General features: G+C 38.7%; 1 protein-coding gene across 3 annotated transcripts in view; it reads left to right on the top strand.

Annotated features, from left to right (window-relative positions):
* Positions 1-12011, top strand: part of Ptpn4 (protein tyrosine phosphatase non-receptor type 4) — a 183348-nt gene that overhangs the window by 86353 nt on the left and 84984 nt on the right. For all 3 annotated transcript variants that reach the window (XM_036202734.1, XM_036202731.1, XM_036202732.1), the window contains 2 exons: positions 3990-4077; positions 10833-10921. In XM_036202734.1, coding sequence (XP_036058627.1) covers positions 3990-4077; positions 10833-10921 — 177 coding nt within the window. The remainder of the gene's footprint in view (positions 1-3989; positions 4078-10832; positions 10922-12011) is intronic.

Here is a 12011-nt window from a genome sequence, read left to right as displayed (position 1 = left end):
TGGTGCCCTCTTTGGCCTCTATGGATACCCATAGTCAGTGCACATACCCACCCATAAGTACACATACATGTAATTAAAAATAAATTAAAACTTTAATTTTAAAAAAGAAAATTCTAGAGTAATGTATTTATAATACGTGAAACAATTGGCTTGGTAATTGTCTTAGTTTTTGGTTTTTGAAGGATGTTGATTGTGTTTAGTAATGAATGAGGAGGAGGAAAGTAACAACCCAGTGCAGCTGACATTAGTGTTCAACTTTGAGTTTATTTTAGTCCAATCTCTTGTGACATTTTTAAAAGATTTATTTATGACTTTATGTGTATGAGTATTCTGCCTGCATGTATGTGTTTGGACCACATGTCTTCCTGATACCCACAGAGGACAGAAGTGAGTGAGCATCAGAATCCCTGGGGTTGGTTGTAGGGAATTGAATCTGGCTCATCTTGAAGAGCAAGTGCTCGTAACTGCTGAGCCAACTCTGCAGCTCCTTGTGACATTTTTTTCAAGAAGACAGTTGTTGGGTTTTGTTGTTGTTGTTGTTTGAGACAGGGTCTCTCTGCAGAGCCCTGCCTGTCCTGGAATTCATGCATACTAGGCTGGCTTCATACTCAGAGATCCGCCTGCTTCTGTCTCCTAAATGCTGGGATTAAAGTGTGCGCCATCACTGCCTGTCCTTAAGAATGGTTTTTGGGAGGTGGTGGCGCATGCCTTTAATCCCAGCACTTAGGAGGCAGAGGCAGGCAGATCTCTGTGAGTTTGAGGTCAACCTGGGCTACAGAGTGAGTTCCAGGACAGCCAGGGCTACAACAGAGAAACCCTGTCTCGAAACAAAAACAACAAACAAACAAAAAAAGTTGCTTTTTTTGTTGTTGTTGGCTCAAGTTTTGCTCTAGGTTGTGATTCAGAATAGTGACAGAACAAAGATAGTGTAGCATGTTGGCACAAGTCTAAACTAGAGTTGGACTCACTGGCTTACTTCTAGTCAGATTACTTACTGTTTTAGAACTTTGCCCATAGTCCTGTTTGTGTTGCTCTATTCCCCTGTGTAATTTGAGATAATTAATGTATCTTGAGTTAGAAATTCTGAATCTTTGTTTGTTTGTTTTTTCAAGACAGGGTTTCTCTAAAGTGTATCCCTAGCTATTCTGGAATTTATAAACTCAGAGATCTGTCTGGCTCTGCCTCCTGAGTGTTATGATTGAAGGCCTGCACCACTACTACTGGCCAGAAATTCTGAGACTTAAGTGAGATTATGTATACAAAGTTCTTAAGCTGGTACTTAGTACATGGTAGACACTAAAGAAATATTAGCTCTTACTGCCAATTTGGTAATAATTCAAGTGTCACAAGCAAGTTAGAAAACAACAGCTCAATACCTAATTTTGAACAGCCAGTGGACTAAGCATGGCAAATACATGTTTTTTTTAATGTAATACAGTATATATTTTTATATTGTAAATGCAATATATATTATTATATCTATCTAAATTATATATGTATAATTATAAATAAATAATTATATATATCTAAATATGCCACAGACTATTTGGATCAAACCTAGACCTTGCTCATGTTAGGAAAGTGCTCTACCATGGAGCTACATGATCAGTCTCTATATTTTAAATGTTTGGGAGGAAAATAATATTTTATAGGATTTGAAATTTTCTGAAATCCATTGTTCATAAATTAACACTCATGTGAACAGACATCCTCATTTATGTCTATGTGGGATGTGGCTTGCTTTTACATGATAAAGTAGTTGCAAGGTTACAATCACGGTTTATCTAGAAGGCTTAAAAATAGTGTTTAGTCTTTTCTAGTAAAAGGCTTTTTGACCTTGATCTGCTGTAGACTATAATGACTTGAGAATTTAAACTGAGTGATATCATGTGGTAAGCCTGCTGTTTTTCTCTAAAAGCCATCCCTATATAGTGAAAACTTGCCATATAGCCTATCTGAGTAAATGGTTTGAAGATAAATTGGAATTTTAAAATTTACCTATTAAAAGCCACTTAAGGGGCTGGAGAGATGGCTCAGTGGTTAAGGGCACTGACTGCTCCTCCAGAGGACCTGAGTTCAATTCCCAGCACCCACATGGCAGCTAACAACTGTCTATAACTCCAAAATCTGACACCCTCACATAGACATACGTGCAGGTAATGCACCAATGCAAATAAAGTAAAAATAAATAAGTTTTTAAAAAGTCACTTAAATAAGGAAAGTATTTTTCACGAGCTAGTTCGGTTTGAAAAGCTGATTTATCAGATCTATAAATGAAAACAGAATTAAGTTTAATTGGAAGGACTGTTGGTGTTGAGGGGTCACATTCATTTTGATCATGCATTGGCAGGTAGTTGGCTCCTTTCCAGTATCAGGGATGCAAAGGTTGATAGCTTAGCTTATAATACTCTGCTATATTGCCTGCTAACATCATATACCTAAGGTCAATAGAACTATATATTAAATTGAGTTGACCTTTTGAAAAGACTGTTTTTTAGAGTAGTTCTGAAATTTTTGTTTTAAGAATCACTAGCAATGTTTATTAAATATGAGGTTTGGACCTCAGCCTCCCTATGGAATTGTACTTATAAGCATCTCAGATGACAGACTAATTCTTCCCCATCAGTCAGTATTATACCATGCATGATATATTTTGAAATATATAGTAAAAATAAATGAATAGTTGAAAGGCTAAAAACAGAAAAATGACAAGCATTTAAAGGCTGCAAGGTTGCTCTGAAAACCTCTTGATACTTGGGTTTGTGTATGCTGTGACATTGTCAACTGTTGAATTGTCCTGTAGGTTTTCATGTGGCTGTGGTGTATAAACTGGTGTGAAAAAGTTTGAGAGTTACATCTGGAAGTTACGTGGCCTTGTTAACAGCTCTAAGATCCGTTAGAGGTTTTAAAACTTTCTGTATTGTTTTTCTTTTTTTTCTCTTCTGTAATATTTCCCAATAGTTCCTCTCTACTTGCCACTGTCTTTCAAAATTATTTTTATTTAAAATATTTCATCACTCTCCTCCTTCCCTTTCCTCTCTCTACTCCCTCCAGTGCTCCGCTGACTCCCTCTCAAATTGATACCTATTTTCTTTGTTATCGTTATCTATATACAAGATATATTATACACATACATATACTTATGTATGCATAAACATGTGAATACAGCTTACTGACTCCATTTAGTGTGGCCTGTGTGTGTATGATTTCCGGGCTGACAGACCATTTGGTATTGGATAACCAATTAGAGGGTTCATCTCTGGAAAAGACTGATTTCCCCCCCCTTCTCAGCACATATTAGTTGATCTTTGTGGATTGGACCTCATGAGATTTCCCCCTTCTCTGCTGGCATGTCTATTAATACCACCATTGTTTAGGTCTTGTTTAAGCAGCCATATTCTTGAAGTATCATGAGTGAAGCTTTCCTATCATTTCTAGAATCTCACAGCAGACTTCCTGGTTTGCTGGCTCTTGTAGTCTTAGCTCTCTCTTTCTCAATGTTCTCTGAGCCTTAGGTTCAAGAGTTGTATTGTAGATGTATTTAGTGGGACTAGCCCCCCCCCCCATGACCCATTGTTTTTCTGCATTATAACATGTTATGGCTTTTTATTTATTTATTTGTAATAGGCTCCATGTGCTATAAAGAGAAGCTTCTTTGATGAAGGAATGAAAGTAACACTTAACTGTGGGTATAAGGAAAAGTTTAAGGATGTAATGAGGAATTCTACTGGTCTGATAAAAGAATGGTAGTAGGTTCTCTCTAAGGTCCATGACCTCATGAGCCCCAGGACTCTCTGTATTCTTATAGCCCTGAAAAATAAGTAATCTGGTGAAAGTATGCCCTTGGAATAAGTTAGCTGTTACTATATAGAACTAGAAGGAGGACTCCTGCTTGGTGGTGAGTGAGACTTCATTTCTTTCCATAATCTTTCTGTAAGTTGGCAATTTTTACTATGGATCTAGTTTTTGACCTGATGTTTTCTTTACAGTGGCTTATCTCCTGCAGAAGCAGAATTTAATTACCTAAACACAGCACGTACCTTAGAACTCTATGGAGTTGAATTCCACTATGCAAGGGTAAGTAAAGAAAAATTACTTAGATGCTGAGCTTAGTATCAAAAATTTTTAAATCTTTTTGTCTGTGTACATGGCTGGAGTGATTGAACCAGGGTCCTGTGTGTTGAGCGAGTACTCTTAAGCTTATCCATACTAACTCAACTCCTCAAAATTTTAATTCCTTGAGAGAACTAGGAAACAGGATAATTTGTGTTTGCTGTTGACATAGTTACACTAAAATTTTCCTCTCTATAAATATTTCACAATAGCGTAAGTACAAAGTTAGTGGATTTTTTTCCAGGTGGTTGTTTATGTTGCAAAAACAATGTTTATAGACTGTAGGAGACAGAATATTTGTTTTATAAACAAAAGGTTGCTTTAGGAAAATGCTTTTGTATAAATCTTTGATAATTGTGATCATAAAAGATGCTCTCATGTCATTGAAACTTTCTTTCTTGTCCTGATTGTTTCCAACATTGAGCTGTCTCATGGTCAGTTTTTATTTGTAAAGCCCTAAATGAAGATTATCAATATGTCATGTTTGTATCTGCCTCCATCTCTTTATTAAAGTGAAATTTATAATCACTGGCTTTTCACTGTGTAATGTTTTTCTTGTGTGAAACACTTATTCTTTCAGAGACTGTTACCCTCCTCCCTATATTTGTGAGTAGCTGTCCACATGTATTTCTTTTTGTCAGTTACCAAGATTTAAATTCCTTTGAAGTCCCTAAAGTAAAGGTATTTTCAGTAGAAGTATAGCCATCAATTGAGTCAGCAGTGAGTTTTCATTTCCTTAGACACAGTCTTGAGCCTGATTAGGCTAGTATTAGCCAGGAAGGGGTTAGAAAGAGCCATGATTTCCCTTAGGCCAATTATTTTGAACTTGCCTCAATACAAAGACACAGGCAGGTGCAGAGTCCACTGGAAGAACTCAGACTTCCATCCTGTAGTGCTTTTGTCCTTGAGGGTTTCACCCAGTCAGGTTTGAGGTGAAGAACTGTACTGGTTTGTTTGTTGGTTGGTTTGTTGTTGTCTTGCTTGCTCTTATAGGGTTTAATTTCTTTTCTTTTTTTTTTTTGTTTGTTTGTCTTTGGTTTTTTGAGACAAGGTTTCTTCGTGTAGTTTTGGAGCCTGTCCTGGATCTTGCTCTATAGACCAGGCTGGCCTCGAACTCACAGAGATCCGCCTGACTCTGTCTCCCGAGTGCTGGGATTAAAGGCGTGCGCCACCACCACCCAGCGAGCTCTACTTCTTATGTTTCAAAAATTGTATGTCTGTCTCACTTTTAAATCTGTCTCACTGCTGGCTTGGTTTCCTCAAATGATTGATATCTTGGAATTCTTTAAGTGTCTCTTGAACTTTTTGCTTTTTAAAAAACATGGCCCTTCTCTCTCCTTATTTGGGGCTTACTTTTTTGAGCTTAGGTTTTTTATATACTCTCATTGGTGTTTGTACTGCTAGGTTTTGCTTTTTATTACCAGAAAGTTTACAACTGATGGAGCTACATTTTTGACTAGTTATGCTTTAAAATGGCCGGAAAAGGGAGCTTCACTCTTTTCAGTTTTCTGCGTGGCTTTTACATCTGCAGAGATCCTTGGCAATTAAATGAAAAGAATATTAAACTTTAAAAAAATTTAGGGGTTGGGGATTTAGCTCAGTGGTAGAGCGCTTGCTAGACCCTAGGTTCGATCCTCAGCTCAAAAATAAATAAATAAATAAATGCAAGGTTAGATAAATGTAGCGTTATAATAAAATCCCAGATCCAGATATTGGTGTAAATGCTGAAAGATCAGAGGAAACAAGCCACAGCCACTTCTCACCTCTCCAACTCCTCAGCTGAAAGGGGAAGATATTGTCTCCTCGAATCCTCAGACTGAGTGTGCCTGCGCCCTCAGCCAAAAGGCAGGTGAACTTCTGTGTCCTCCAACTTATATTCCTTTTTCCGCTTAGCCATATCGCTTCCTGTCTCAACCTTCCTAGTGCTGGAATTAAAGGTGTGTGCCACCACTGCTTGGCCTCTATGGCTAACTCTGCAGCTGGCTCTGCCTTCTGAGCTTCAGACAGCTTTATTTGTTAGAGTATCACCACAGATAAATCTCATATAACTAACTATATTTGTTATTTAATGATTTAATTAAAATAGTTTTCATTTGTTTAAACTGTTAGATTGTAAAACAGTTTCTGAGAAAGATCTAAATGTAGAGTGTCAGGTTAAGGGGATTTAAATTTTAAATGGTTAGCTCTTTAGGAGCGTGTTTTGTCCAAACCAAACCAAACAAAAAATGTCCCACACAGTGGCCTACCATTTGAGTACCCAGTTGAGCACTTGAGGCAAGCTCACCCATCCCAGGGCAGCCTAACTAACTATCATATGCATAGGAATAGTAATATGATGCCTCCAAAATATTTTTTAAGGGCTATGAGAAGCATTATTACTTGGATGTGCACACTAAGACCTCAAAAGATCATTCAGTAAATATAAAGGAAATTTTCATAAGGAAAAGTATATTTGAAATAACAAGCAGGGGGAAATGTTTGCTCTTTGCTTTCAAGTGGAACAGTGTATTTATCTCAAGCTCCAAGATTCAAATATGTTTTAAGCCGTCATTGTAGTGGGGTATTATGTGCTTTCCATAGCATTCGTTCTAAGCATTATTTAGTGCATAAAACAATGATTCCTGCCCTCACGAAACTCACAGGATAGTCAGAGGAGGGAGGAGAAAAGCAAACCAATCCACGGATCTTGTATTAACAGTTCCGTCTGTGAGACTGAGGGAGAAAGTACAGGATGCTGAGGGATTGTGTGGCGGCAGCGTGTGAACTAGCCAGGGACAGCTCTAGTGGTATACTCACTTATGCTGGAAGAAGGGAGTATGCCAAGAGTGTCATCTTCTTCTTCTTGATACTGTTGAGCAATCTGCATGAATGAAAGCTTTGTAATCAAAAGAGAACACAGCACATTTGAAACAATACAAGCACAGTTGCTAAAGGGTTGTATGAATGACAGAATAGGGAACTGTAGAAAAGAGAAAGTCAATGATAGTTTTTTTTGGGGGGGAGGGAGGGATTGAGACAGGGTTTCTCTGTGTAGCCCTGGTTGTCCTGGAACTCATTCTGTATATCAGGCTGGCCTCAAACTCAGAGATCATCCTGCCTCTGCCTCCCAAGTGCTGGGATTAAAAGTGTGTGCCACCATACCTGGCAGTCAATAACAACTTTTAAGGTAAGAAGAAACAGCCCCACCCCATTCCTCACCCTAACTCCTGCCACCTGCAACAGGTGGGAGAGCCAGCCTTGGGGTATGAGAATGGAAGAGCTGGTTCTGCCTCTCACCAAGTGCAGCAATCCAGAGAGCAGACCCTGCACCTTACCTGGGCAAAACAGCAGAGCTTGCCCTGTGGCGCAAGTATGAATGAGCTGGACTAGAGGGTGTGAAAGCAGGAGAAATGTCTGCTACATTGAGTGAGCTAGCTGGGGCAGTGCTGGAGAGCTCACCCAGATGGTGACCGTGAGGGAAAGCTGGTGGGCTGACCAACCCAGCTACCACCCAGGCTCAGAACAGGACTGTGAGGTAGCCCGCCCAACATCCACCTCATTTGTGATCTGCTGGAGCATGTAAAGGGGCAGGACCTGCAGGTCCAAAGCTACAGGATTTCCACGACACAAGGCAACAATAGTATATCAAAGAGGAGTCCCAGTGAGGGTCCAGTATAGTGTACCAGAAGCCAGAGGCCTCAAACCAGACCAATGACTCATTACAATGAGCACTTACAAATAAAGATGTGTGGACTAAAGGGTATGCTGTGTGACTCACTGGGCCATACTGCAGCTTCCATGCTGAGATTTTTGTTTGTTTGTTTTATTCTTTGGGTTTTTGTTTGTTTGTTTTTACCTTTAAATTTTGTTTTGCGGGGGAGGTTAGGAGAACAGAGGACAGTAGCAAAGGGACAGGGAAATGAGTGGGATTTGGATGCATGTTGTGAAATCCACAAAGAATCTATAAAATGTTAAAAACTAAATAAAAGTACTCGTACTAGGCAAAATATTGTGTTAGAAAGAGTAATGATATATGACAAATTCCTTTCAATTTGCTATTGATCTCCCCAAAGCACAGCTTAGACATCAATTTTACCACTGAGCTAAATCCCCAACTAATTTTTTTATTTTTGAGCTGAGGATCGAACCCAGGACCTTGCTCTTGCTAGGCAAGTGCTCTACCACTGAGCTAAATCCCCAACCCCATATACATGATTTTTAAAATAAAAAAAATAAAAAACAGGATTTCTGGTGAACCACAAAGAGCTGTTTCTTTTCAGATAGCATGTAGTGTATATTCAGTTTTTTGAGTTTTAGCTCTTGCTTGGCTTTGTGTAACTGCTGCTACAATTGCAATGTGGAACAGATTTATCACCTCAAAGAAACCCATGCTTCTAGTGTGCCTTTGCAATCCGCTTTCCACTTAACCTTAGCCTGTCTCTAACTAATGCTGTAGTTTTTATCGTTTCTAAAATGTCTTTTAAATGGGTTTGTCATTGTCATATACTGACAGAAATTAGGTATTTCAGATAAATGGGTTAAGAGACAGATAAGTATGAGAAATGTGTGGATGTGAATTAAAGTTTCATAGAGAAGTTTATGATCTAGACTTCATTTTGGGTTGTTTTGATTGGGCAGAAAAACAAAGAACATGTGAAAGCAGCATTAATAAAACATGAGATTATGGAATCACAAAACATATCATCAAACTGATATGGCCTAACTAGAATTGGTTTTTGCTAGTTAGGAGCAAGATAAAATGGAGTGTTATGGACTTATATGCCAAGCTAAACAGCTAAGACATATTTGTACAGATTTTAGAGAACTATTCTTTCTACAGATGAGTTCAGTGAACAGATGACAGAAAAAGGCTCTACTCTTTATTATTTAGGTTCTTTGGGCCAAGAAAAAATAACAGGTAATAATTAGTGATATGAAGAAAAGCAAAAGAAGGAGGAGGAGGAGGAGGGAGAGGGGAGGGGAAAGGAGAGGAGGAGAGGAGAGGAGAGGAGAGGAGAGGAGAGGAGAGGAGAGGAGAGGAGAGGAGAGGAGAGGAGAGGAGAGAAGAGAAGAGAAGAGAAGATATTAAAACTGCAGTTTAGCCGGGTGGTGGTGGCACACGCCTTTAATCCCAGCACTCGGGAGGCAGAGCCAGGTGGATCTTTGTGAATTCGAGGCTAGCTTAGGCTACAGAGCGAGATCCAGGAAAGGCACAAAGCTACACCGAGAAACCCTGTCTTGAAAAACCAGAAAAAAATAAAAATAAAAAAAATAATAAAACCCAAAACTTTCATTTTAAAGGATTTGTTTCATTAATTTGGTCTGGCTTCAGGGCAGATGAATTACAGGCGGTAAAAGCATGTTTGCTCTCTTAGGTTGTCTGTATATTTCAAGTGAAATGGCAAAACTATTTCAAAGGTTGATTTCTAAGAAAAGTATTTAAAGTCTTTTCATTCTCAATAATGCAGACAAGTCAATTCAAATTGGGTTGTTACCTTAGTTAGGGTTTCTGTTGCTGTGAAGAGTCACTATGACCATGGCAAAAAATTAAAAACATTTAATTGGAATGGCTTACATTTTCAGAGGTTTAGTCCGTTATCATCATGGTGCGGCATGGTGGCATGCAGGCAGACGTGGTGCTGGAGAAGGAGCTAAGAATTCTCCATCTTGATCTGAAGGCAACAGGAAGTAAACTGTCATACTGGGCAAGGCTTGAGTATATGTGAGACCTCAAAGCTCACCCCCACCATGACACACTTCTTTCAACCAGGCCACACCTACTCTAACAAAGCCACACCTCCCAATGGTGCCATTACCTTTTAGCTTATGGGAGCCAATTATATTCCAACTACCACAGTTGTCACCATATGAAAGCTCTCATGCATTCTTCAAATGTAATTCACATTTCTTCTTTGTGGTCGTTGAAACTCCCCAAGAATTGCCTGTTTTGTTTTTTCATGATGTTAATACATATTATTAGTTATTGGATTTTCCATTGTATAGGTATTTTATTATAGCTTACCCTTGACTCAAAAAAGTTCTGATCATAAAAGAAATCATCAGATTATTTGTACTTTAGGACAATGATTTTCTTTTCTTCCTTTCTTCCTTCCTTCATTATTATTTCTTCTTCTTCTTCTTCTTCTTCTTCTTCTTCTTCTTCTTCTTCTTCTTCTTCCTTTTGTGTGTGTGTGTGTGAGAGAGAGAGAGAGAGAGAGGAGAGAGAGAGAGAGAGAGAGAGAGAGAGAGATACATGTCCTTACATATGTGTGGATATACCTGGACATATGTACATGTGCATATAGAGACCCAAAGTTGATGTCAAGAATCATCCTTGATTGCAGTTCTTCCTTATTCATTTAGCCAGGATTCAACCCTGAGTTTGTTGATATGGCTAGTCTTGCTAGACACTTGCTCAGGGGATCGCCTTTCTCCTCCTTCCAAGGCTGGAATTACAAATGGGCTGCCAAGGCCACCTGGGAGTCTGAGGATCCAACTCTGGTCCTCATGCTTGTGCAGCTGAGGACTGCTGAGACATCTCTCCAGCTTCTAGATTAGTGAATTTTAGTACTGCCACATTTAACCTTATTTGAAATTCGCCTTTTATGAGCAACAACAAACTATTTGAGTTTGTAATTAAGTATAATTTAGTTTTGTGTTATCTTTGTGACGTTAGGTGTTTAAAAAATTTAATCCTGTTTTAATTGTTTTAGATTGTCATGTCTTTATTTATTTTGAAGGATCAAAGTAACAATGAAATTATGATTGGAGTAATGTCAGGAGGAATTCTGATTTACAAGAACAGGATACGGATGAATACCTTTCCGTGGTAAGAATTTTTACAAATACTTTTGCTTTTATCATAATATTACCAAATATAATAATTCACATTAGATAACCTTTAAACTGTTTTAATCTTGTCAGCTTACTTGTGTGGTTCAATTTATACTTTATTTTGCTTACTGGAAATGAATCAAAAGACACCAAGATAATTTATTTCAATATGGCTTCTTAATAGTATTAATGATTTTCCTTCCAGGAGTATCTAAATATTACCATAAGAATACTCATTTTGGGCTGCACTTGTTGTTTCTATTTAAATGCATCCATTGAAATGCCGGTTTATTAGCTGAAAGATACATGGTTACTGAACCAACAGCCCAGCACTAGATGGCTTAAATTAGCACAAGCAAAGCATGTGGGTTCCTCAAAGGCTTCACTTTCCTGCTTCCTTTGTCTCACCCTTCTGCCATCTTTTGTTGGTTCTTCTTGCTCTCATTGTCCAAGATGGGTCATCACTGATTTATGATTTCTTCTTCTTCTTCCTCTTCTTCCTCTTCTTCTTCTTCTTCTTCTTCTTCTTCTTCTTCTTCTTCTTCTTCTTCTTCTTCTTCTTCTTCTTCTTCTTCTTCCTCCTTCCTCCTTCCTCCTTCCTCCTTCCTCCTTCCTCCTTCCTCCTTCCTCCCTCCTCCCTCCTCCCTCCTCCCTCCTCCCTCCTCCTTCTTTTCTCCCTCTCCTCCTCCTCCTCCTCTTCCTCCTCCTCCTCCTCCTTCTTTCTCCTTCTCTTTTCTCCTCCTCCTCCCCCCCCCCTCCTCCTCCTCTTCTTTTTTTTTTTTTTTGGTTTTTTTGAAACAGGTTTTCTCTGGGTAGCTTTGTGCCTTTCCTGGATCTCACTCTGTAGACATGGTTGGCCTTGAACTCACAAAGATCTAACTGGCTCTGCCTCCTGAGTGCTGGGATTAAAGGCATGCGCTGCCGCCACCACCACCCGGCTGATTTATGATTTCTATATCTCAAAGCAAGGAAAAAGAGAAAGCATCTTACGTTTCTTCTTAAGGGATAAATTAAGGATTATAAAAATCCCTTTGATCATATCACTTGTAATCAAGGTTATTCAAAGGTTTTGCTCTTTTAAAGAA

Source organism: Onychomys torridus, chromosome 11, assembly GCF_903995425.1.
Source record: "Onychomys torridus chromosome 11, mOncTor1.1, whole genome shotgun sequence".
Taxonomy (NCBI): Eukaryota; Metazoa; Chordata; class Mammalia; order Rodentia; family Cricetidae; genus Onychomys; species Onychomys torridus.
Note: the sequence above shows the minus strand (reverse complement) of the source record. Positions and strands in the feature narration are given on the sequence as shown.